The sequence below is a fragment of the Nomia melanderi genome, chromosome 4 (assembly GCF_051020985.1).
Source record: "Nomia melanderi isolate GNS246 chromosome 4, iyNomMela1, whole genome shotgun sequence".
In the NCBI taxonomy this organism is placed as follows: Eukaryota; Metazoa; Arthropoda; class Insecta; order Hymenoptera; family Halictidae; genus Nomia; species Nomia melanderi.
The window spans coordinates 19,622,795-19,650,386 of NC_135002.1; the positions used below are offsets into that span (position 1 = coordinate 19,622,795).

General features: G+C 35.9%; 1 protein-coding gene across 1 annotated transcript; it reads left to right on the plus strand.

Annotated features, from left to right (window-relative positions):
* Nucleotides 1-7,522: 7,522 nt before the first annotated feature.
* LOC116425238 (uncharacterized) lies at nucleotides 7,523-8,401 on the plus strand. The gene has a single exon (XM_031972677.1). The coding sequence runs from the start codon at nucleotides 7,523-7,525 to the stop codon at nucleotides 8,399-8,401; it is 879 nt and encodes a 292-aa protein (XP_031828537.1).
* The last annotated feature ends 19,191 nt before the right edge of the window (nucleotides 8,402-27,592 follow it).

The following is a 27,592-nucleotide window of genomic DNA, read 5'->3' on the forward strand; positions in this document are numbered from 1 at the left end:
GGACGTTTATTCGATCAAAATATGCTCTACGCGATTGGATACACTTCTGTCAACGTGATTTTAATGAACATACTCTTTTTCTGAGAAATTCTGAATATTTGGAATTAATCAATTTTAAAGACATCGTTATAAACTACTGTTTCGAGTTTACCACGCGGCTTATTTTGCAAAGAGACATCACCGAAATTTTGCAACTCGACGCTGCACCGTTCTTTCATTCACAGTATTGCCCTCAAATACTTTGTTTATATTATCAATTGTTTTTACAGCATTATTTCTAAGTTTGAATTCATGTACGAAAATTACAGGAATGTTGGACTGTTTTCAAAAAATGGTGCAAGAAATAGTTTTTTGCAAAAGGTTACTTTGATGATAAGTAAGAAAAATCCGACATTTCATATTGCATGACCTAATAATTGAATTTCCTGTGACGTGGCAACAGTTTGAACATTTCATGTTAGAAAATATTCACTGTTGCAGTATTTAAGAATCAGAAGAATACATTTTGTTGAATATATTATTATATAACAATTTCGAAAATATTTATGTCCAGGCGAATCTTGCAATTATCTTAACAGTATCGCTTAATTGCATCTCTGCAACGAAGAAGTTGTTCAATAGACACGTTTAATATCATTTAACCATAATGAGTAATAACAGAAATGATCCGCGACTATTACGAGTGCCTCATATTTTTTATGGAAGAACAAGACTCGTCGAGGTCGATGAGAATCTGCTCCCCGGTGTTCTTCTTAATGAAACCATCGCTGGTTGATTAAAGGATCAAAAAGCCTATATGGAAGCCCCGCGGGTCGAATCACGTGTCGCGGAAAAATAAAATGTCTTGATTTACAAACAACTTGGTATGAAACGTTTATGTTTTCTGATTCAGTTCCTTTAAAGCTCCTTGCTAGACCATTATGATTGGATTATAAAGTATTCTATAAGCTAATTCTGTGTAAATACGTACGATGAAAGTATACCTACAGAATAACATACCTATTATAATATAGTAATAATAATAATAATAATTATTATTATATTTCTTGAACGTACGAGCATTTGCCTAACTTTCAACTGATGCTACAGTGGATTTGTGGTTAGAAAACAAACACTTCGAAAATAAAGAAATTGACAAATAATAATAATAATTAACATTCAATATAATAAAAATATCTTAAAATTGATTAAAGAACCAAGTTCACAAAGAATTTCCCGTGATTTAATTAAAATAATTTAAGCTTCTAGCAATAGAGCATTGAAAATCAGTTTAATCAATGAAATTATCATTACCAGCTACCTAATTGTATCGTAAATACACTGTAATTACATTTCCATCGCACGTATTAATATTTCATTTCTACAGAAAATACCTTCTACCCTTATTTGCCTCACATAATAACTGCATTGTTTAACTTTTGTAATATCAAGTCGCAACAGCGATCAAAATATTCAACTGATTTAAATGAACTTGCATGTTCTTTATTCCCTTTAAGTTCAAATCAAATGCTTTTCACCAGACATTAGAACCTTCGGTGTAAACACAGATTCCTGAAACAGAATATTTCCTTTTCCATCCTGAAATTAATGACAATCAGGCAACTTTAGCGACGGTGGTTGTCGAAGGAATTATGGGATAAGTTAATTCATTCTACCACGCCGTATCGAAATTCTTTGAACACTTCTGACCCACAGAAATCAGTTGCTTGCTTGTTTGTGCCACAATGAAAGGCAGATAATGCCAGGAATTTACCGGCTCCGTGAGGCATTTAGGAACTTGGAACGACATATGCGATGTACGTTGCCGTGTTACCGATATTCGTACCTGTTAACGTTCCGAGGGCACCATATGCGCCATGGATTAGACTATGGGCCGCAACGCTACGTGTGTACACGCATAAATTGTCTCCCTCGACCCCCCTAGGTTCGCGGGACAGCTACCTGTGTTTTATTGTAGTACATATGTCAGCCGATAGTGGAATGCCAACACGTGGAAATCGATAATTCCCAAGTCGGACCTGCACGTTCGATACTTCGGTCCCTTGTATCGCGATTTTAATTAACCCCTTCTACCGTGAACGCTATTTATTACTAGGAACCAGCTGCTTGGCGGGTAAAAGCCAATCTGATTTTAAGATAACTACACAATACAATTACGATTTTAATGTAAATACATAATACCATTTGTGATTTTTCACATAAATCAATTTTATTCGGGGAATTATGCGTCTGCATATATAGGTGTGTTTCATAATTTTTTGTTTCTGATTTGTAGAGTTATCGGCGACATTTCTTTGAGTTAATTTGGTTTTATCCCTTCCATAAGAACCGTTCGCTTCGTTATTATTGGTATAATGAAACAACTGAATGAAATTATTACGGATGAGTTAAATTTTTGACGCTTTTCGTTGAATTACTAAGCGTGCATGGTAACTTTGTTTTTATATAAACAGAAATTCAGAAATGTTAGTGATTTAATTAAAGAAACATTCAATCTAATGTACTAATGAATATTTTTAACTCTTCAAACTTACTAAATAGTATGTCTAGGATATATCAATAGATGGAACAGAAAAATACTCAGATTAATTAAATATCGTATTAATTTGAAATTAAAAGAATATTTTCCACCCACACATAAGAATTTCTTAGAACAAACTTTCTTCGCCTCTACAAAAGTGTTTGCAAAAACTACTAATTTACTGACTGCTGATCTTCAGTCGAAATTTGAAAAGTATAAAATAGATATCCTACACGTATGGGTACCTGTTGCGAATATTTGATCGATGTTACCCTCTTTTATAATTATCGTCTGCTTATAAACTTTAATTTGTGATTACAAGAATTATAAATATTATTTATAATCAATTTAAGCTGGCTTCGATTAATCTAGTAGCATTAATACATATCGTAGTTCATTTTTACAACCATTTTTCTATAACTATTTTCATAACTATTTCTATAACATTTCTATAACTATTTCTTGGAGGCAGTACAATAATGTGTACAATTAAGATTCGTAAAACCACTACTAAATGAAAAATACACCTGACCCTCGATTTACGCGAAAATCCGTTCCACGTGGGTTCGTTTTAGGAAAATCGCATAAATAGAGCCTGTCGGTACAAGAGAAAACAAAATATTGAAGAGAAAAGCCGGTATAAGTTTTAGAAATACATATTTATTTCGCATAGCTTAACAAAAGAAATACTAATAATGACATTTTAGAAAACAAAAGTATATTTTATTCGCTGTTACTAAATTCAGATCGCGTAAATTGAGATTGCGCGTTAAAACTACCACGTAAATAGTGTTCCAATTTACCGCGTAAAAAAGAGACTCGCGTGAAAAAAGTCCGCGTGAATCAAGGGATAGGTGAAATAGCAATCTAAAAATAAATTGCAACGGCCGCCCACTGAAATTCATGGAATTACAGGGATGTGTATACCGAGGCTTCCATGTTGGTCACAGACAGAAATTAGTAGGTATAACGGGATTGCGAGTGGTTCAGGGGCGTTATGTCCTTTCGAACAGGTTGTCGTACCGAGAGAAGCTCTACGAACGATAATAACTGTCGGTACCTGCAACTTTGCGGTTGAAAATTTGTCACGCAGCGAGAATTCGCATGAACGAAGAATGGGAGGTAGACCTGTAAATCTTTGAGGGTATTCTGCGCGGTTACGATCCTTGAGCAAGGAATATTGATCCGAAGAAGGAAACAGACAGGGTAAACTACCTGAGTGAGGGCAATTGACCCTTAGGAACAACTTGAAACAAAACTTTCTTCTGTTCTTCGTAATTTCGCATGAAGTTATCATATTCGTCACTGCATCGAATTTTATACACTTGTATTACTTTCATATCACTTTCATATTGAATAATTTAATGATACATCACATAATTTATATTGTATTTGCCTATCTCCCTAGATTTTCATTTTTTATGCTTTACCTTGGAAGAATGAAGTGTTCACTTGCAAAAATATTACACTGAGTGAATGGCAATGTTGTACATTAATTTTCTCGAACTTGCACCATGTGCATTCAATTTATTGATATTAACTTTTAAACGGTCATTTAAGAAGTTTCCCATTTCTGTTTTGTTCTATGAAGTTTCTATACCATATACTAATCGTTCAGAGAATAAGGCTTTCATTTATTCATTTTTTTAGTTTGAAACAAGATAATTATTAATCATCCAGGCGAGATACCAGAAGTAATGTGCGATCAATTGAAGAATTAATATGTTAGATTACTAAGTACCTATTCATCCTCTCCCATGTAATTATACTGTTCGGTTTACTTAACGTGGGTAGGTACTCGTACTTACAAATAGAAAGAAAAAACACGAAAGCTTAACCGTACAATAGGATACTCCACGTTGTTCACGAGATGAGCCCCGGGACGGCACAGGGGCAAGAGGAGTCTCTCACTAAGGATTTTGTTTATGGTTTTGATTGGTTACGTGTAACTGTATTGTCGAACAGCAAATTAGTATTGAAAATTAGATGAGAAAAGATGAAAGTTGACCAATAAGACCTACATTCCTTTCAGGGCTCATCAGGTGAACAACATGAAGTAACAATATTATTATAGAGTAGGTAAGTTGAAAAATCTTGATTTCATATAATCTTAGGTTCTGCAAGAAAAATACGTGGATAATTTTGGAATAATTTCAAAGGGTACGTATATTTGTGTTATTGAACAAATTTGTTAAAAAAAACCATTTGTACAAAAATTTGATTATTATTGCCTTATGTACTTTTTACCTATAATGTTACCATGTTAGAAAGAAAATTTTCAAAGTTACCATTAGTTACCTTGAATCAGAGTCGTAAAAAACATTCCTCATCACTTTCTTCACCTTCCATGCAATAACGATCTAATATCAATCAACATTCTAATTACCTGAATTTTCCCATCCAATGAACTTCCAATACTCCCTCCTTCCTGTGATATCACTTTTCCTCGTAAACAAGAAAATGGTACTGTCATTAGCGAATGTTACTATAGAAAATCCATTGACTAGAAAAATTCAAATCAGCCTGACACTATAAAAACATTACATTTAAACACATATCTTTATTAACCCCTTGCCTTACAATAACGTGTAAGACTCACGGTGAAGATTTTAAACAGACTTTAACAAACATACATGTTACTCGATTCTTATGAATTCAAATGAAATATTATTTTCGCTATCAATTATTATATTTTAGAGCAAATGTGGACATAGAATATGCACCGAATTTTTCTCTTTTCCTAATAAATTATTAACGACAAAGTTGTATCGATCGCAATTGAGAAATAAATCATAGGGCAAGAGATTAATAAATCTTCCTCGCCTTAAAGCTCCTAACACTCAACCACCTAAATTCTAAAGCCACTAAAAGAAAGCAACGAGTACCCGTAATTCAATTATCGAGGCATTTCACGCGCAGTGGTCGAAGCAGCGTCGCGCGGTTATCTCTATTTGTTGCTACCCACGAAATTAATCAAAATCCAGGGAGCGTCTTCTATCGCTCGAAATCCACCGTCAGCCGTCGTATATTTATCAGGGAGCGTCTAGTGGCCCTCGAGCGCGGCGCTTTTTCACAGAGGAAGATAGTCGGGGAAAGAGAAAGATAAGCAGAAAGCCAGAAAGAGAGAGTGAGTGAGAGAGAGAGAGGAGGAGAAAAAAAAAGACGGAGAGCGGCTGTGAAAAATGGAAAAAAAGGAAGAGAGGCATATACCTGTTCCACGCGCTCGCGCGCGCGCGCACGTACACGAGCGCAGGCGTAGTAGGTCCACGCGCCTGTACGCGCGAGCGCTCGACTCGCTTAAGCACGCGGCCTGGCGAGCACGCGTGCGCCCTAGTACGCGCACGTACGCAACCAAGCACGCACGCGAATCGCCGACATGGTGGGGAGGGGGTCGATGGATGGGGATCGGCGCGCGCCATGGCCCAATGGTGGGAAGAACGGCTCACGTCTTACACCCCCTGCCCTCTTCTGCCCATCGGCGCAGCCAACTTCCCTCTGCTTGGGCCCACATATCCTCCCGAACCCCCTTTACTCCACCGCCAGTAGAGTCACTACTTTTGCTTCTCTACACCCTCCCGGCTCCCCACCAAGCGTCTCACGTTTCTTCTTCTTTTTCGTTCGTATCGTCCTCATCTTCTCTGTCCATCCCGTTCCTCTCGCGTGCGCACGTCTCTCTCAGCCAGATCTCTGGACCAGCTTTTCTTTCTCCCGGTAACTGTTCAAATTTCGATCCCTGGGTCCGCCGGTGGGGATTGGACCCTTACGCGTGCGCCAGTGTCTCTCACGCCGGTCGTAAATTATTTCAAGTATAATAATGAAAATCACGTTTGTTTTGTTTCTAACGATCCCGACGTTTCGATGGAAATCATAAATTGCGAGTTTTCGGGTCACCTTTCGTTTGGAAGCTTTTTTGTCGAATCGTTCGAATAGCTGGCAACTCGAATGTTTAAAATTTCAATTTTAACTTTGATCATACTTCCGCGCCGTTGAGATTTGTGTATTTATTTGTAAATTTTCGATCGACTGTTGTAGTGAATTGTAATAGGCGAAGGTATGTAACTGGTGTTGCCGTCAGTTGTATACAGTTTTTAATCTGTATCTTTGGTCGCTAGTTTCAAATCGCTTTAATAAGAGCACCCTTTCCGTATTTTATAAGAGTTTCATTGTAGAATCAATGTTTTCTACAGAGTAATAGAAAATCTTAAGAGTCAAAACACTGAAGTTGAAGATATGTGGTATAGAAATTTCAAAATTTTATGAAATGAAACGAGCAATACTACTTTCTATAAAGGTAAACAATTCGATTCAACATTTCTTCGTACCGGCCAGCATCGCTAACCATTTCGCAGCAACAATGTCGAGCGCCACGCAACAGAAAACTTTATTGGCACGAAAGCTGCCCGTACACCTCGAACAGCAGCTGATTTTCAAAGTTAGCTTTTCTAACTTCCAAGAACGTTCGCGGCGTGGAATTATCGACTCGATAATGCGTCCGAGGTATCATCTTCAAATATCCAAATCAGTAAACAGATTCGAACCAAGAGCCAAAGCATGAGGGCAATTCAAGATGAGAATCTCGGTCGTAGGGCCTGTGGTGGGGATGTCGGGGGTATGAGGCGCTGCAGGCCGCCGGGGTCGGAGGGAAGGGGGAGTCCAGGGGTTTAGGGCCCGGTATCGAGTATGGGTCCCGTGGAGGGGATAGGCGCGTGCCCGCCCTGGCTATATAAGGCCTCGAACCCTTCTTGGCAAGGCATTTCGGGAGCCAGGTCCGTACCATCGACACCGAGGGTGCGGCAGTCTTCTTAACTCGCGATACTCGACTTGACTCGTTCGAAAAGACGGTAATCATCCCAGCATTGCTGATTTTTTTTACGTTTGTTCGCGGTCGCGTGTACTCGTCCAAGGTGTCAGAAAGGGGTTACACCGTTCCACCGTTCAGCAAGGATTCCTCAAGGTCACCTGGCACGCGCTGCCGCGCTCCTGCAGTGGCGGATCAGTGATATGACCTTAGTGGCGTCGAAGGAGGGGAACGTATTGCCCATCATGTTGAGCGTCCAGCAGCAGCATCACCACCATAATCTCCATGGGTCGTCCACGACCAGTGCTCAAACCCATCGCGGCAACGTGATCGTCTCCACGAACAGTATGCCGTCCAACGACATGAAGATCCACCAACACGGTTGCAAGAGGTCCAAGATCTACGGACAGACCGGACCGTACGGGACTGTTCCTCACCAGCCAGCTTCAGTGGCGAGGAGGAATGCGAGGGAAAGAAATCGTGTGAAACAGGTGAACAACGGGTTCGCTACTTTAAGGCAGCACATACCCCAGAGCGTCGCGCAAGCACTCGGTGGAAGCACCGCTGGAACGCATGGCGGTGCCAGGGCCGGTAGCAAAAAACTGTCGAAAGTCGAGACGCTAAGGATGGCCGTCGAGTACATCAGGAGTCTCCAACGTCTTTTGGAGGAGCATGACAGCGGCTCGGACGCGAGTGTGTCTTCGCCGACCTCGTCGCCGCCCTCGTCCACCTCCTCGTCCACGTGTGGCTCCGGCAACGGGATCGGAGTGGAGAGCAGCCACCACTCGCCAGAATTGAGACTACGGGGGAACATGAACGAAATCAGACACCACAGCCCCGACATGCACAGGCATCTCAGACAAAATCCCAGCCCGACATTCGTGCCGGCGCCCTGTTCCGAAGCTTCCAGTTCACCCACGCCGAGCTTCGTTTCCGAGACCTCGTCAGCTGGCAGCCAGGGATACGGAACTTCCGGCAACCTCTACACTGCCCATTCCGACGGTTACGATAATTACGAGCCGATGAGCCCCGAGGACGAGGAACTTTTGGACGTTATCTCCTGGTGGCAACAAAGTCAATGAGGCCTGCCCCCGCGTCGCATTCCAGTTGGTTCCTTTCCTGCTTATGAGGTTGGTGTTTGTGTCCCCACTTGTTGACGTTTTATTGGCGATGTCGTTAGACACGTGGGAAACAATGGGTAGTAGTAGTCAGCGAGTTGACGTTTATTTCCTACAGAGATTTCAATTATTACTTTTCAATTTAAGGGTAATAATGAATTTTTACTAAATTGATCATTTGATAAATGGTTGTTTATTTTTTGGTTTTGTTTTTTATGGTTTGGAAGTAACTATGAATCGAATGAACCTTTTGATTTTTATTAGATATTTACAGCACTTTCTATGAAGATTGAATTCTGCATTATTACGATTACATAATGAATTTTTACATAACTTAAGAATTCTGTTTGTATAATATATGATGATAATTCTTATGGCCACTTGTTTTCCGCCAAACTAACAGTCGCTTTTTTAGTTTATAATTATTTTTAGTTTATATTTATTTTAAGGATGTGAATATTTATGCAAATTCGCAATTTTATAGGCTGATTAACAGGAAATGAGTGTTCAGCAATTTGCTCCTTGGATTAAACATATGCTATTCAATTAAAACCGTAATGACACTCTTCATTGTTAAGCTTCATTTTAGTTTCTATACTGGTATATGTTTCAGATTTGTACAAAGGAAATTTCATTTAACAATTATTTACCACGATATCATGTTGATCCCAGAATGTTTTCACGATTTTGTTGTTCACGATCCTCGTTTTATTCTTACTTATCCTAATTATTTCATTCTTTTTATCATTGTGGAGGAAGATACATCAACGTGTGTCACACTTTTATCGCAACAAAATTAATTCTTTACCGATTGTCAAAATCATCTAGCACAATTTGAAAAAAAAAGAAAACTGAATTCAATTTACAATTTAGTCTATGTAGTACTATTTTCACTAATATTATAAAAAAGGAAGTATACAGTGTTTCGGTCGAACTATTTTCGGAAAGCTTCTCACCTCCCTCGCTTTTCAACAACCGTAAATTTTATCCGTGAGGTAACATCCGTGTTACCGAGGAAGTTCAAAGGAGTTTCCGACCAGATTTGTGACCTTGCCCCGCGACAATGGTGCGCGCGACCCCTCGCTGAAACTTGAGCCATTCAAATTGCAGACTCCATTCAGAAGGGTATACATTCGAGAAGCGACGCTTTTGTGCCCGATTTCTTTCACCATTCGCTGACGCGCACACACGAGCGAACACACGCACGCACACGGATCCGTTTGTGTGTCAGTGTCGCCCCTACCGTTTTTCCTTCCCTCCACAACCCTCGACTATCGGTATTTGAAAATTTTACTACGTTTGAATCGTTGTTAGTTGAAGAATGTTCGATATTTATACACTTTTGATAAACAATGGAAAATCCTGCTCCCTTATATGTCCTTTTAATTCCACTTCATTTGTACTTTTTATTTTCATGTTCACTTTCGTGTTTTATTTTCATGTTCACTTTCATTTTCACTTTCATTTTCATAATATCCAGATGTTATCAATTATATAATGCTCTCTGATATTTACCAATCTAAAGAAGAAAAAGAAATCGGAGTTGAATGGATATTCGAATTCAGTGACGACGAACGGTAACGGTCCCACCGAATTTTTCTTCGTTATTGCCCGTCCTCCTTCATTTTTCGCTTACTTCTCCGTCTTCCTCCGACAACAGACGATTTCGCCTGCTGCGTTTCACTTGAATGCATCTTTCAGGATATTTCAGTCTCCCTTTTGTGGGTTTTTGAACCCTCTCTCTATCTCTCTCTCTCTTTCTTTCTCTTTCTTTCTTTCTTTCTTTCTTTCCCGTTCTCTCCCTCTCGATTTCTTCTTTTTCGTTGGAGTCCCTTCCAGTACAACCGCCCTTACCTGAAATCATCCCCTGCTTCGTTTCTATACCTGCAGCGACCTTCGACGGTTCCGTTTTCGGCGAGAATAAATTTATAAACTGGTATCGCCGCGAATATATAGTTGATTATAAAATTGGTGAGAGTGTACGCGTTAGCGAACAAGTAATTGCTAACGAATAATTGAAGGATAAAAAAGTTTGTGAGCAAAAAGTTTGTTTGTTATTATAAGAACAAATAGATTAAAGATCTTTGTATTTAACGGGCATGTTTTAATTGTTTGTTACAGAAACCAGTCAAAGGGTGACACACAAAATCGGAAGAAGGCGACGAACAGGCTGTTCCACTAACTGTGATCTAGTCATATTAATGTTTGTACATACAGATGTCATTTTAAAGCGTGTCTTTGCCAGTCCCTTATGGGTAATTTGCTTTTAACACGTTGACCGCCATTGCGGAGAATTCCCGTGAAATAATTTTTCAATGAAATCGAGATTCTGTAAACTATAATTCGTCAGGAGATTATCTGAATCTAAATATTGTAAAATAAGAAATAATATTTGAACAACGGGAAACTTCTTTGTTGTAAAGTTAAAGTGAACTTTGGCAGTCAACGTGTTAATGCTGCAATCGTTGATGATTTCAAATCAGTCTGTCGAATTGTAAATACGAAGATGCTCTAGAAATAGTAAGATGATGTCGTATCGACATTAATTGTAAGGGACATCCTCGAAGGATAACGCATTCCAGAGTGCCTTAGAATTCTTCAGTTTCATAACTCTCCGCAATAAATAATAACCGGTTTTCTTTCTGAAAAGACATTCCGTTTGAATATCACAGGAAATACAATTGCCAGTTGACGGATTTGTTTAAACGTCGAAACGTTGTAAATTTGAAAAATGTTACGAACACTACGCGAAAATATTTATGTTAATTCGGAGGAGTATTTAAATACTGTTCTCGCGAATTGTGAAAGCTCTTGTTGTAATATAATTTGTAATAATATTGTAAATGATATATATTGAATGGAATCGGAGTGGATAAATTGCAAAGAATGTAAATTTATCGAGACAGTGCCTTTTTGTAAATATTGAGAAATAATTCGTTAAATATATTGGGCCACGTTATGAATAATAAAAGACTCTTGTTATTTCTTACCTCAATAATATTCTCCTAAAATCATGAAAACTATCTATTTTCTACTACAGACTTTTCTTTATTCTTAAGTAATCAATCATTTCTTTCGTTAATGAAAATATTCAAAATTTTATAATATGTCGTACTGAATTTAATTTAATAAATTATTATATACGCATCTTACCAATTAAAATTATTGATCATCTACCATTAATTATTATAATACTCGTATAATAGTAATACTAATTTGATTAAATTTCTTATTCATTGTGTGCGAATAGTCTTCATTTGAAGAGAAATAGTAAATTCTTCATTCCTCAGTTAAATAGAAAATTATTTATTTTAGTTTTATAAAAGCCTTTTAATTTTCAGTAGATTTTAAACGAAATGATATTCTGGTACTATTGTTTGAAGGGTGAAAATCACAAGAAAAGTTGTTACAAAATCTGTTGTTACGAAGATCTATTTCAAAAGTAGTCGCTGCAAACTGCTATGAAAATTCAAGGACACCTGACTTCGTAGTTGAGTCAGGTAGTGCGATTACTCGACGGACAAAATTTTCGAGGAGCGGTTATTGTTTTCTGTAACGGTATCTATCACTAGCAATGCTTCTCGATCGTAGTATCGATCCTTCCATAAACGAAGTTTAGCCGGTGTAATTTCGTTCTCAGGTAGAGATTACTAACCTACCCTAACGGACCTGATAGTTTCGGGTAGAACTCTAAACTCATTGCAGGTATTGGTTATTCACTTAAATGCAACTTTAACAGGTGAAACTAAGAAGAATGAACGAATTTGAAATTAGAGAAAATGTCTGAGAAATGAGAAAATGTGGACATTTAATAAAATTACTGTGTCCATGGAGTATCGAGTGAACTAATTTAGATAAGAATTATATAAAATAGAAAAGAAATATTTATTTCGAGTAAAATTGAAATTAAGAGTAAACTGGAATTGTCGTAAGAGTACTATATTATACTTCAGAATTACGTTTGATGTAATTGTTATTGAAAAAGTATCAATACCTCTTCCGAAACAATTTTTCTTTAATAACACTATTAAAAGCAGAGAGTATTCAGATATTTAATCACTTTAGTTACTTTGGAGATTACGTGCAACGCTTTCAAATTCACATTTTTCATGGAACCAGTAACCATGGATCATACATTTAATTGTATGCATGCATATATTCAATTATTGACTAATTATTGTAGTTTCTTAATTAGCATAAATTGTTTCATTAGATGTGAGTTTAAACAGTGGAATTCAATATATAAAAGATTCGTATAGGTATTGAATTAATTAAGATTTTAAAAACAAATATAAAATTCAAAGTAACATAATTCTTTTACTTTGAAAAAAAATCATTTCTTAGATTATTATTTTCCATTATCGATTGTTGCTTTGTTGAGCTAAAGATTCCTAAAGTTCCCTTTTGTATACTCTTATTTTTATTCGCAATATCTCTACATATTATTCTCTCTTAAAATTATAATAATTGGTGAGTCTAATAAGTCTAATATATCTGTTAGTGACCAAAGTGTTGTAAAAACTGTCTATGTAGATTACCTCATGTTCGAAATTATCGAATACAAATCGGTAGTTTACAATTATACTTCAGAAATGGAAGTTAAAGGTTGTGAATAATTATTTTACGTTGATTTGTTTTAGTGTCACAGTACCTGAAAATCAGACACAGATACTTAGGTAGAAACTTCAAAGTGACAGAAAGTTCTTAATAACATATTATGCGCATAAACACGTTAAACCCGTGATTACGGCCGGCCGATTTTTGGTTCATGTGTATTGTGGTTACGAAAATCGAAGAATTAGCAGCAGGGACTCTCGACAGAGAAATTACTGTAATTCTGTCGGCTATTTACTCAAAACCACAAGAGCATTGACAAGGATAATGGGAGGAGGACTCCGCCCATCCGCTGGGTGCTTTTCAGACAGTCTCATGTCAGAGAAAACGTCGGATGCGTTTACGAAAATTGTCTTGGTTTTTCGAAAAAAGCCTCTGTTCATTGACTGCCACTATGTCTGCGCTGAAACGATAATACTAGTCCGTAAAGATTACCTTTTACTCGGAGAAAATATCTTTTCATTGATATTTCGTTAAAAGTTACCCGAAGAAAAGAAGAAAGTGTAAATTTTAGTAATGTTTCCTTTAACATTAAAACAACCGCACATGCCAAAATGACGGGTTTCGGCATTCTCATTTCGTAATTATTATCATAACACTTTGTTAACTGGCAATTTTATGCAGAAGCTATCCCATCTCACCGGTTATTATTCTGTGATTAAATATGAAAGTGAAACAATCGAAATAAACTTCAATATACTTTATTTATACATAATGGATTGAAACGAAACTTTGGACATACCCTTTCTATGACTTTGAATATTTTGCTTTCGCAATATTCTATACTGTCCTGCGTTTCAAAAATTGAAATGGCTAATGCAAGTGCAAACATGAGTTAACTCTTGACCAGTCAACAAAGCGATAAAAGCGTTAAATATTTGAAATGATTTACAAAATAAAGTTTTACTTGAATACTGTCTATAATCAATACATGGAGAAACCGAAAAAAATCTGTTGTTACAATTTTTATAAGGATTACGTATTAACCCCTTGCGGTAGAATGACGAGTACAGCTCGTCATTGGTTTTCCGTAGCAAACTGTGCAGCGACTACACTCGTCAAACGACTAAAGTTACAGGTAACATATTTTTACGTATACAAAATTTCTGCAGTTCTTAATTGAGAATAAATTAGCATAATAGTTAGTAGTACCTTGCCAGATTATTTTGAATTAATATTCATTTAATTAACAAAATCTGTGAATCATAAAATGGAACACGTTGTTTTCTTTAATAAAAATAAAACGCTTCTATCCTGCACAATTTTTCATAATTAAATCGTACTGGAAAGGGTTAATCATGTTAAACGCTCGGTTGTTATAGTGTTAATACCAGTAATTAATAATTCATTATTATTATTACAAGTAAAAGAATTTTCAGAACTTTCCGTTCTTTGTCTCCTATAAAGGATTTCTCTATTACTCGAGTACCCTAGCATTTAGAATATTCTAACTTTGAAAAACTATAGATTTAAAAGGCCTCATTATAAATGTACCAGCATATCACGAGTTATCTCTTAAAAAATATAAATTGTTAACCACAGTGTTTTAAGTAGTGATTAATCTTCTTTTTTTAGGTATTCGATTAGCGCTGTCTACATAAACGTATTAACATTAGCTTTACGAAACGAGTCAATTTGACTCATATTGAATTTTATAAACATTATTTGGTAAATCTTTTGGTCGATTTTGATTGATTCAATTACGTGATTATAGTTCTTAATAATACATTTTTAAGCATTTGATTTTCTAGATCTAAACGAACAAACATCAATCTTTCTGGGAACAATAGAATAAACTGTACAATAAATGTTCGTAAATCTAGTGTTAAGTTGAAGAGTAGTTCGTATTTAATTTCGAATTTTTTGATGAATAAAAATTGAAAAAAAAATCTCTTGTTTCGAGAGGAAGAAATATGAACAGTCGATTATTAAGTTTTCTGGAAATGATTGTTGTATGTTTCAAATCGTTCTGGCGCGACTCGCATTAACATCGAGAAGGAAGCAGAACCGAATATCGCGTCGCGTGAATACAATCGAGCTTCAGTCCAGTCGGATCGCGGTGTAATCGTGAAAGACGGCTAGCTAGGCAAATATTTGTAGTCACTTCCTGCCTTGGAACTTTCTCATAGGCCCGAGATTCTAGTGTACGGACGCAGAAAAATGATCTCAGGAAGATCGGTTAACAGGGGACCGTTTTTGTCATGCAATATCTATTTAAAGTATACGATATCCTTAATCTATGAAATTAAACATTATATTATGTACTCCTACTTTAAGAAAGAAATATCGAGCATACCCAGTGCCTAACTGAAAGTGATCTTCATATCTCCATACATTGACTACTGCTTTCCATGTGTCTTTCAAAAACGTGTCATCTTTTTCTATAGTGAATATTTTACAAAATTAAATTGTCTAAAAGTCTGAAATTAGGAATATCACCCTGTACAATATAATCCTCTAATAGAGTCAACAATATAATTTACCTTACGTACTGTGATATAATGTTATTGAAGTGATTGAATCTTATAATTTTTCGGCAGGTACTACTTCTTAGGTATTAATATTCTAGAATGCATTTTATAATGCATTTAATATACTAATAAATTTAATGAAAGAAACTTTAGTTAAAAGTGTATTCACAATATTAAATATTTTATAATTAAATAATTATACTGTGGATAATTGTAAATATTTTGAATTGTTGTAATCACAAATAAATGGTTTAAGAACCCAGGAAAAAGAAATGTTACGAATCATGTTATAATTAAGTGTACCGAATGTCCCAATACACACACGCAGCAGTATGTTTAGCAGAACATAAATAAAACACCTTACACGAAATCTTCTATTATGTTGTCGCGTGTTTATACGATTATCTCTAATTTAAAGAGGTTAAGTACAAAAGGTCCTCAAAACATGCCAGATGGAGGGATTGAAAGAGTTGTTGGCGTAGTTCTCCGAAGTGGACGGTCGGAGCTCGCGTTATAAATCCCCAAATTTAAATCCAATTTAAGAGGACAAGGTGGTCAGTAACAAGATGCAACGAGTGTCGTTGGTTGTTCCTTCCGAGGATCCTTACCGGTTAGACAGAGCTGTGTTTATATTGCCGCTTCGCCTTTTTAAGGGTACGTTTATAGCGGAGCTGTGATCATCGAGCAGAGCTGCGATGAGATCGAAGCGAGGAAATACTTACTTTTGTTTCAAATAAAGAGTTTCATGTTCAAACGACGTATAGAGGTACGTCTGGCTAATTGGCTAATGATAATTATCTAAAACTGTATAAAACTGTAGGAAATTATAGAGAACTGTATATAACTATATGAAACCATATAAAACTATATAAAATTATATAAAACTATATAAAACTACATAAAACTACATAAAACTACATAAAACTACATAAAACTACATAAAACTATATAAAACGATATAAAATTGTGTAATACTATATAAAACTGTACGAAGTTATAGAGGACTATATATAACTATAGAAAACTATAGAAAACTATATAAATATATATAATCTATATAACATTGTACAAGACCAAAAAAAACTATATAAAACTCTATAAAATTCATCAAGTATTGTGAATCGAAACTCCCTCAGCTTGTATCGTAGCTTTGCGATAAACGTATTCTAACTCGCCTGTTCGCGGCCGATTTCATCGGTCTACTCGTTGCGTACGTCTTCTTGTGCCCGGAATTGCATTCCTCCTCGTGTTCCTCATACGGTTCGGCCTCATCGATGCGGATAAGAGGATTTACTTTGCACCTCGAAAGCAATCCACCTCATAGATTTCGAGTAACTCGTGTCTGCATTACGATGACGACTAATGCACCAATACGGTAATCACGACGACAACGGATTTTGTCATCGTAAAATATACTCATACGAGATGAACGTTCGATTCTTTCGTGTTTGAAATGTACAGGGTGGTGCACACAAGCAAGAATGCGAGTATATTTTTCTGATTATTTTGTTTAAGAAGTTTCTTTTATTACGTCTTTGAAAAATGTTTACTTCTTTTTCTTCGACGTTTAACAGGTTTTACTTAATGATTTTTCTGAAATAAATATGAACCTTTAAGTCTTATTTGCTTTCCTGTATAAGTTTTGGAAAAATTCATTTAAAGAAAAAGTCAAGTTTCCATATTTAATGAAACGTTGTACGGTAGTATTAAAAGTTATGTAATCAGTTTTCGTATACAATTATGCTGTGAGTTTCCTTGAAGAAAATGATGCAAGTAACACAAAATACTGATAAGTATATTGTTTTTCATATAAATACAATATGTATTATTGTATTAAAATTTTGTTATTTAAAAGAATGACATACAACATTATATAAACGCAAATGTTTGATTTTAATGGTACGTCCGTAATAAGAACTGTAAATTATTATATAATTTTAATTACATAATTATTCAATTATCAACGTCACAGCAATTATCTTTTGCAGTATTCTTCAATACAGGAATGGATCTACAATATATATATATATGTATGTAGGTCCTATATAATAAGTGATATAAAAAGCATGGTAGAAACTCAACACTTTCTTAATTACCAATCACGAAGATACCTTGTAATTACCTGGTAAGAATCAATTAAATCTACGTACGGAATTGAGAGGAAACGATATTTTATGGGCAACGGCTCAATAATTAATTCTCACGCCTTCTGTAATTTCATTACAAATACAAATATGGAGAACGATTAATCACAAAATAACTATTTACACTGAGATAAAACGAACAATTCGCAGAAATAGTACGAATTTAATATTAATATCCTGATCTGTAATTACTTTATCAATCGGCTACGGGATATAGGAATTAGTCATACTTACCAAATCATTAAAAGCAATGAGAGAAGGAAAATACGAACGAAAAGAGCGGTAGAACGCGGAGAATCCAATTGGTTGGTTGCATTACGACGAGCAATTTATGCCTGAACAGAGTTAATAAGCAGCCGCGTAGAAGTAGCCAGAGCCTAATGCCAGCCTAAATATACACGTCCACGGACGTGGAAGATCGAGAGAAGCCTTAAAAAGGCCATGTGGATTAAAAAAACACGAAAGCCCACCGATCTGCCTACGAGAATTAAGGAGATGCTCGTATCGCAACAAAAGCTATCCTTTATCGTTTCCCCTCTTATTCCTCTCCTGCCAACTGTCAGACACGCGTCGAACCACTAGAAAATATCTCTCACATGAACAAATTTCATATCATTTCTGCAACGACATTTTCGCAAATAATGTATGAACAAATGTGATAACAATAATAATAAAACAAACATACAATTGAATTATACGACCTTAATTACATATAATAAATATAAAAAGTATTTACATATTAATTTTGCAAAAGTTAAAAGTAAAAATTGTTACGTAGGATACATATTTCAATACATAGATATTTTACAATTTTTAACACGTGTAACGTGATACAGTTTATTGTTCTCATGGCAAACAAAATTCCCAGAGCACTTAGCATTTGTCAAAAAATCGTGTGGGCACTGTTTATATTGAATATATAAATATATAGTTATTATATATCGTTCCATTAATAAGCCAGTGCAAAGACATTACACAAACATTGGCAATGATTCCAAACCAGTCTGAAAATTGCTGTTATAATCGTTGTAATGTAGAGAACCTCCAATTTCGAAGAAAACAAGTAAAGTTTATTCCCTTTTATTATACTGTAACCACTGCCCTTAAAACAATATATCGATATCGTCACTGATTAGTCTGTTCAAAACATGTTACATTAGAAAAAAATCTATTAATCACTCGATCATTTATAGACTTGAAAAATCTTTCAACCAGCGAAACTCTGTTATTTTTTCAATTAGTGACCGAGACTCTTCCAAATATTGATTTTTTCCAGAATTACCTTCATTCTAAACGGGGTGGTTCTCCGAACAACGGGTAGGGCTTTAATCTGTCGTGGAAAGAATCGAGAAATCCGCCGGGACACGCGAGAAACGAGATCGCAGGGCGAATCGGATCGCTCTTTGCGGCCGTATCGAGTTTTCCTAGGCACCTAGGAAAATATTATCGCAGCTCGGGACGAAGGGAGCGCGACTTCCCTGGGACAAGGAGCGTTTTTACGAGGTCTCGACCTCATCCCCGTCGAATCTGTCCCCTTCCATCCTACAGGTAGCCCTAAGGTCGACTAACTTTGCCTCGTTTGGTGCCCATTCTTCCCCATTCAGCTTTCTGTCGTTTTCTCTCGAGGACAATCCACGATGTCCTGGGGTCTCACGCCTCGGCATTGACCGCTACCATTCACCGCTTCATTCTCTTCCTTCGACAGCGACTCTTTGTCACCCCCCTCAGAGATACGCGGAGGGCTGGCGCGGGAGGGAGAGGCAAGAGAAAACCGTGAAAAATAAAGGTTGGTGAGTTTGCGGTGGAAAAATCAGGGAAGATGGCTCAAGTCCGCGGAATTATAGACCAGGCCTCCCATTGTGTACTCGCAGAATAGGATTCATAGCTATTCTGCCACCATTTTGCCCGAATCACGCCCTCTCTTTCGGTCAGCAGCGAAAATTATTGAAGAACGCTTCATTCTGCTGGAAGATTCTTTCAATTTCGAATGCGTCGAATTTGTCATTGTTGAACTGGGGAAGTTGTTGCATTTGTAGTGATTCCTGGCTCAGAAAATTATATTTTGGAAGTTTGGCATTTTTATTTTGAAGTTGTAGCATAGTAGTAATATTTTCTTCATATTATTTGGAAAATGTAATTATTGTGATATAATGATGAGTGCGAGTGTATGAACATAGGTATACGCATATCTTAATAATATATAGTATTATCTTTAAAAATATATATGTTTCTCAAGTGAATTATATTAAACATATTCTATGGTGAAATGTTTTTAACCGTTTGAATCCCAAGCGGCGCGATGGCGCTTCTGTATCACATTGTTCAAAAGTGCCAGTCTATCGGTTCGTAGAATCAGATGAAGCTTATTTATTTCTTTTCCTTCTAATTATTCATTTTTATTTTTTTCTTACTCGCCTAAGACTGGAAAAATGTAACGATCGCCCTATTTAAAATTTGTGTTTGTAAAAATAGAAAAACGTCATTCATTTTCTAAATTGAATCAAAAGTAGCGCGATCGCGTCGCTTAGCATTTTTCAACCGGGTTTTTGCAAAAACCGCTGGGTCTCAAACGGTTAATGTATGTGAAACAAGTTTCAACGATCCAAAATATCGTCGAATGAATTTATGTTCGTTTCCACGCGTATGTTGGCAGTGAAGCATCACTGTCCTTCGACGGCAGACACCGAACGACTCTGCGTAACCTTCAATACTTTTCATAACCAAAACGTTTTAACTACGACGTTATTATCGAACAGATGTAAGCGTAAAAATTTAACGACGAATTCCTGATAATAAACAGCAAAAAGTTTGGAGACAGTATCAGGATTTTAAATGTTTTATGCAAAGACAAACCCAACGAGTATCTTCTTAACCTTCGGCATATAAATAATATGACGCTGTTGTGAATTTCAAAAGACTTGCCTGCGTTCATAAAGGTCACTTGAGAAATGATCGATTTTTGAAATATCGTGAGTATTTTATATAGATATTAAATTTATTTATTCGAAGTAATTAGTAATTTATTATTTGATATTGATAGAAATACATAATACCATGATATGATGCATTCGGTGTTTAAGTGATTATTGTCTATTACCAAACCTATTATGTTGATAGCTGCCCAAGATCGTTATAAGGCTTAGATACTAAGTTTCCTACTATACTAATTTGCTACAATTGTTTGCATTTTACATTAATGGTTATTATCCTGAAGCATTAAGAACAGTTGGGTACAATATAATACATCTTGGTTCATCTTTTCACAGATATTTTTTTAGGTCTAAATTCTGTTAGAATATTTTTTTTATATTATTTGAACACTAATAAAATTAAATGAGTACCACTTCCATAATGAATAAAATAAAACTTCACGTAGCAGTGGCGAGAAAAATCCGACAGAATACCTAACGGGAACAGTGTTTCATACAATACAATAGAGGTTCACTTGACGAAGATTGGAGATATTTGGTAGAAATTTATTCTATATAAAGTTTACTATTTAACGAACCAACACTTTTAAACATCTTACATTGTCCGCTTAACACGTTCGCTACCACCATCACATACTTGTGACGGCTGTAATCCTATATTTTACATAATGAAAATGAAATGAATCCTATAGATATTGTTATTAGAAATGATAAACTAGGACATTATATTTCGGAACTTAATGACTCGTTTCACTTTAATTTTTCTAATATTTTATTTAGACGATTTACCGGATTGAAGAAAGTATTAGAATTGAGGAGACCGTCGCCGAAATAAACGCTGATAGCGAACGCGTTAATACCTTTCTTTCAGATTTTTCTATTATTCCGTCAAAAATTATTCTCACAATAAGAGAAAATAAGACAAAAACGTTTCGCAAATAAAGAACAAATAATACCAAGCTACTCGAGAAAACTGAAACTTTCAAGTCATCTGAACATATTCGTCAGCCATGTATCTAACGAGTGATGGAATACTATGATGTCGCGAACACGACGTTTATTGTCACCCAGGACATATGTATTCACGATAGCCATCATCTTGGTTACGTAAATCACCAGCATTCTGATCTAAACATCAGTCGCCTGCTTTGTTCATAGGCGGGCTGGGGACATTATTCGAAAGATTTTTATCCGAAGTCCGTCATGATTCCAGAGAACCCTCTCGGAGGAACGTAACCGATGTCAACCGGGCGGGCGATCGGTCATCTCCTGAAATTCGATCGGTCGCAGTGGGACGTTGTTTACAAAGCTCGGGCTTTGTCTTCCGCCCGAGAGAAAATGGTCGAGCCCGGAGTCACCTCGATCTCATCTTCGTACGCAGTCAACTCTTAGGGAGGTCACTGCGGGAGATTCTTCGTCCGTACGCTAGAAACTAGAGTATCGATCTTCTTATCTTGCGTTTTGCATCATAACCACTCTTTACGAGAGTTTCTCTCGGGCATGAAGGCGTGATCACACCGTGATGTCTCACTTAACACTAAAACTACCGGACGGGTGAAAATGACCCATTCCCGATTTCTTCTTTCGGAATGATTAAAAAGATAACAGATGTTTCTTGGAAAAATTATTGAAGAAACTGATTTAACAACACGCAAACTGAATCGAGAATTAATTAAGGTCTTGATAAATGCACCCTTAAAGTTGCTATAGAGGAATTTCAAAAAGGCAATTAACTGCTCGATAGTTTTAGTGTTAAATTCCTGGTACCACGTGCTCTTTTCCAGGTAACATTAACACTATTTCTATCGAAGTTGTCAAATAGCACCTTCTGAAATTTTATCTTACAATTATTTTCCGAGTTTGGTCGTATATTCTGAATTGATATTTCTACTTTTCTAATATCGATTATAAAATTAACTACCGGAAATGTGCAAAATTCAATTGAGAACAAATTATTAAACTGAGAAAATGACTTTAACCCTTTACGCTCGAGACGTGACTCTCAGTCATCGCTAGATTTGATATAACAAAACTATTGTTATATATAACATTGTGCTCTGTATAATGTGTCAATATGTGAAATACTGAAATAAAATAGCTTTGTTTTTTAGTTTATATACGTTTTCTCATTTGTTAGTTTCAAAGAATATCGTTTATTTCTCGCTGAAAAATGTTGCATATTTCTAGGAAAGAATTTCCAAGTGCAAAGAGTTAAGTTAAAACTTCAAAAGGTGCTCTTTGACACCTTCGGTAGAAATAGTGTTAAGGTATAAAGATTAAACAATTCGATTATGAAATCTTCATGTTTTCAATTATGCAAAGTGAATTGTGTTAGACTAAAATCGAAGATGTTTTTAATTGATTAGACATGTTTGGTAATGGCATTGCGTGTTTCTGTCAGTATATATGCATTTTGAACTTTGACATAGGACATTTCAAACAAGTTATATTTGTTGGTTTCTAGAGACATGATAGATTCTAATATTCAGAAAGTTAACCGCATTTCTTTTTCAGTTCTATTTTAATGTTACATCTAAAAGTTGAACAGAAATCGAAAATGAAAATGAAAGCAAATAAAACAAATGAAGAGTTAATAAATAAACATGTTACTGTGGAGGATTTCTTACAAACTTATTCGATTCAAAAGAGTTGATGTCATGGTAAGAAGCATTCTTTTTCAAACTTTAACGATACATTTTAAAATTCAAAAACTGTTACACACACACACACATATATAAGATTTATTTCTAGAATGCTTGAAGTATTGTAACACCTTCAAAGACCTCAAACAGTAAACTAAAGGTTTTATCGTATTATAGACAAAAGCATACGCATAATGTTAATACTTATATCAATGTTTACTTTAACGGGTTCTCCAGGTAAAGAAATACTATAAACAATTATATACAAACTGTGCGTCTTTTCCAACTAAATTGACAAAAACAAGAAGCATGGAAGATAGGTTATCTTTTAATCCCGAAATTTTGTTTGATCTTTAATTTATAGCTCCGAAGCTACGAAACTTTTCACTTCGATCGCCTTTTTTTTAATGGTCCATATATCCATTTTTTGCGACCTCCCAGGAAGGAACCAGGTGGTCCGAGTGTCGAGGTTGACTTTCTTCAATCCCGTACAGTGATATGCCGCTTTTACATCGGCGAAAATGATAATCGAGATCGAACGGTCGATTAAACGAGGAAAGGCACGATAAAAAGAGCAGTTTCAGCGGAGTTAGGCTTCTTCCTTTGTTTTTTCCTCATGCAGGCATCGACAAACGATTAGAAAGTATTTAACGTCCCGATACCTTGTGGATCGTTAAATTGGACCTCCTGCGGTCGCCACTCATCTTCTACCGGATACTCCATTGTTTTCTCTGAGTATCTCATGATCGTGACGGTAAACGGATTTTATCTTCAAACAAAGAAAAATGAATCTATGATTAGAAAAAAAACTTCGTGATAATATGATTCATTCCAAGAAACACGTGGAAGAACTCACTTTTTTCTTGTAATTATAAAATTATGTTTAAAAAGCCTGTTTAAACCTTTGTCTTATTATTTGATTAATTATCATTAATAAATGATCGTTAAAAGATGTTATTTAGATTCTACATGACAAGGCAAATGTTGAAAAAATTAACACTAAACGTTCCTGGACTAAATAACCGGTTTCAAAGTTTGATTGAATAATATCTGCGTTTTCGTTCGTTCATTTAACTTTGTATCAATTCCTATATTATTCGATTAATCAAGTTTTAATATCTAACTTAAACACATCTTTATTTTGTAACCAGTTATTTGGCTATGTAAGGTAGGATTAGATGAATGACCGAGACGTTTAGTATTAAAGGAATTCATTTTTCGTAGAAAATTGTGTATAAATAGATTTTGCTACTGCTTAAAAAATTATTTTGATAGAAGTAGCCTATTCGGAATTATTTATTTGCATTAATTTACAACTTGCTACACGCATCGATGAAGTCGTCTAATAATAGTCAGCGTTATGTTCACCATCGAAGTTAAGTTGTTGCATGATAATAACATAATCTTAAACCTGTTTATGTTGTTGCTGAGCTACAGTAATTAACCTTGTAGAACAGAATAACTTCCGTTGTAGAAAAATGCGTAAAATATTTAAAACAGAAGAAAATAGCAATGCGTACCTACAGGGTGTTTCTAAAATATGCTCATAAAATATATTCTATGTTTCATAGAACCTTCACTGCCTGTTTTTAACGCCTACTCTAACGTTCAAATAACTGTATATTTTCGTCACTATAATACAAACTATAATATTATTAATACATAAATAAATAATTAAAATCTCATGAAATTTCTACTAATATCTGAACCATTGCTACCATTAATCTCTCATCGTCGCATCCATAACGAATCATTACTAATAATCAAATTGCTGATAAAATGTATATAAAATCGCAAGTAATTCATCCAAATATAGCGATCAAATTTCTCCACGAATACATGCATCGAGCTAAATCAAAATGGGAATCGAGGAAAGAAGAATTTAACGAGGCCATGTAATCCGTCGCGTAATATGGTTTTTCCGCAACAAAAACGTCTACGTTGTACAGAGAAGGGGAAAAAAGAAGGGAAGAAAGACAGACAGAATATTCATACCCTGTCCCCACTCCCGGACGTTACTAGCAACGAAATGAAAGGGAAACCATGGTAATTGAAGTTAAACGAGATAGCCAGCCATTCATGGTTACGGGATCGTGACAATGAAACTTGCTCTTCGTTGAACGGTCGCCTCGGGCGGCAGACAATGGCTCTGCTGGAGTTTATACCATGTCGAGGAGCTATGCCGTAACATGCTGGTCATCCTGCTAGTTTTCTACGAGAAACACCGAGAGTCTGCGCGGTTCTTCGTTTCCTTCCGTTCACGAAAACCTTCGCCTTTCTCCGATTCATCCCCTTGTTCCGTGAAGATGAATTGTTCCGACCTCCCCGGAAGCGAAGCTGACACACTATACTTTCTATCTTAATGTTTTTTGCTCAATTGTTATAATTTTATTAATGATGGTTTATTTTTAGTTAGGGTTGGGGACCAAGAGAATTTCATGATAATTCTGTGTAGGATCGAAACACGTGTAATATAACATTCAAATAGACTTTCTTATATGGAAATTTTTTGTAAATACGTGTAATGTGATATATATTATCCATATGTAGGTGTATGATATTACGTTCCATGAAGTATCCAGCACATAATAGGTTTATACATTTTATATCATTCGTATACAATATAATACAATTTAAACATTACACAAGTAATGTTTATTTAACATATTTAATATATTCATAGTTTGTATATTGCATAATAGTCTAAAAATATCAAGAATTTAACACTTAAACTAACTCATATTATTTCTAGTATCTATTCTCTAAGATTTATGTTCTTTGTTGGGAAATAAAATTTCAATAAAGGCAACATTCACAATTCACTCTTCTTCGTTTACTAAAGTACCATTGAATTTGATTATGCTCTCATATCTGTAGCAATTTTAACCAAATCATACTTACACATTCATACAATTTCACGAACATGTATCCTAATCGTCCATTTTCAAATCTATCATTTTGAAAATCTAAATAAACGAACATTATTATCTATTCTAGGAACAATAGAATAAACTGTTCTTTAAATACCTCTAAATATAGTGTTAACATAGAACTGATTTTTTGTTATTTTACTATAAGAATTATAAGAATGCGTTTATTCAGATTTCAGTCGGATTATCTCTCATCTTGCATGTCACTAAATCAAGTTGCTTCGTGATTTCTTTGAATAGCATTTGTATCTTTCCAACAGTTATGAAAGAAGAAATCATGAATGGATCATTTTCAACTATCTGGTAGTTCTATTGTTAACACATTGCTTACAAGAAATGTACTTTTACGTTTTTCGCAGTCTGTCACTGGACTGCGGGTTACATAAAAGTACGTATTTAGTAGATTTGTGCTGGAGAGCGGATATCGTATAAATACAATGGGCATTGTAAGTATGTATCGTGTTTGCGTTGCTAGACAACGATTTGCATTGTTTAAAAAAAATAATCATAGAGTATATATTTAAGTGTAAAATAAAAAAAGTTTCGTTGAGAAAAACGAAGTGCTTATCGATTTATTGGAATTTTACTGAATGACCGTATTCCCACGAAATTAACGAAAAACGCCCGCTACACGAGTAAGTCCGCTGCGAAATATACCCGTATGCAATGTGTTAATATAACAATTGAATAAAACCAGCGACGCACACCTGACACGGTCCATAACGCGGTCAGTGTTAATAAAATAGTCGTCTGGACGGCCGGAAGTGATCGTCGAAAGCATCCCCCGGAGGGCAAGGAAGAAGGATCGTGACAGAGAGCGTTTTATAAGCGATCATCGCGGGCGGTCGTCGTTCCTTTCTATTTCGATTCTATTTAGCGGGCCAGGCCGAGTTTTCCAGCGCGTACGATGAAAGGGGCGAGTGGAAATAAAGAGAGTAGAAAAGAAGGGAAGGGATTCAGCTCGTGCCCGTGTGCGTTTGAAAAATTCGCCACGAGTGTCGTGGGTGGTCGCGGCTTCCTCGCTCCTGGGGAACACGACGAGATTCCTCTTCTTTCGGGAGGAATCGGACGCGCGACTAAGAAACCATGCAGGTACCAGATACGATCGGGACGCTGACGATCACAGGGTTCGCCGTCGGCGAACTTGGCCGGTCGTTTTACTGGCAGGACGACGTTTACGATCTTAGAATCCTGTACACCCATGCGGATTAATACCTTTCAGATGAAAATCTGAAATTTACTACTCCCATCAGCGTTCTTTGTGTTCTCTTGAACCAGTTTGGCTTACTCGTTCTCATTGCCGTTTGAAACCACACTTATCTAAAATTCGGATTTACATATCTATTTACGTTTCTGTTGTTTTCTATTATATTTTACTGAGTGATAATTATTCTGTATACTTTACAGAAGACAAATAATCATGT

Bases quoted from the DNA above. Each gene is read 5' to 3' on its own strand.
- LOC116425238 (XM_031972677.1), top strand. From the start codon at position 7,523: ATGACCTTAGTGGCGTCGAAGGAGGGGAACGTATTGCCCATCATGTTG.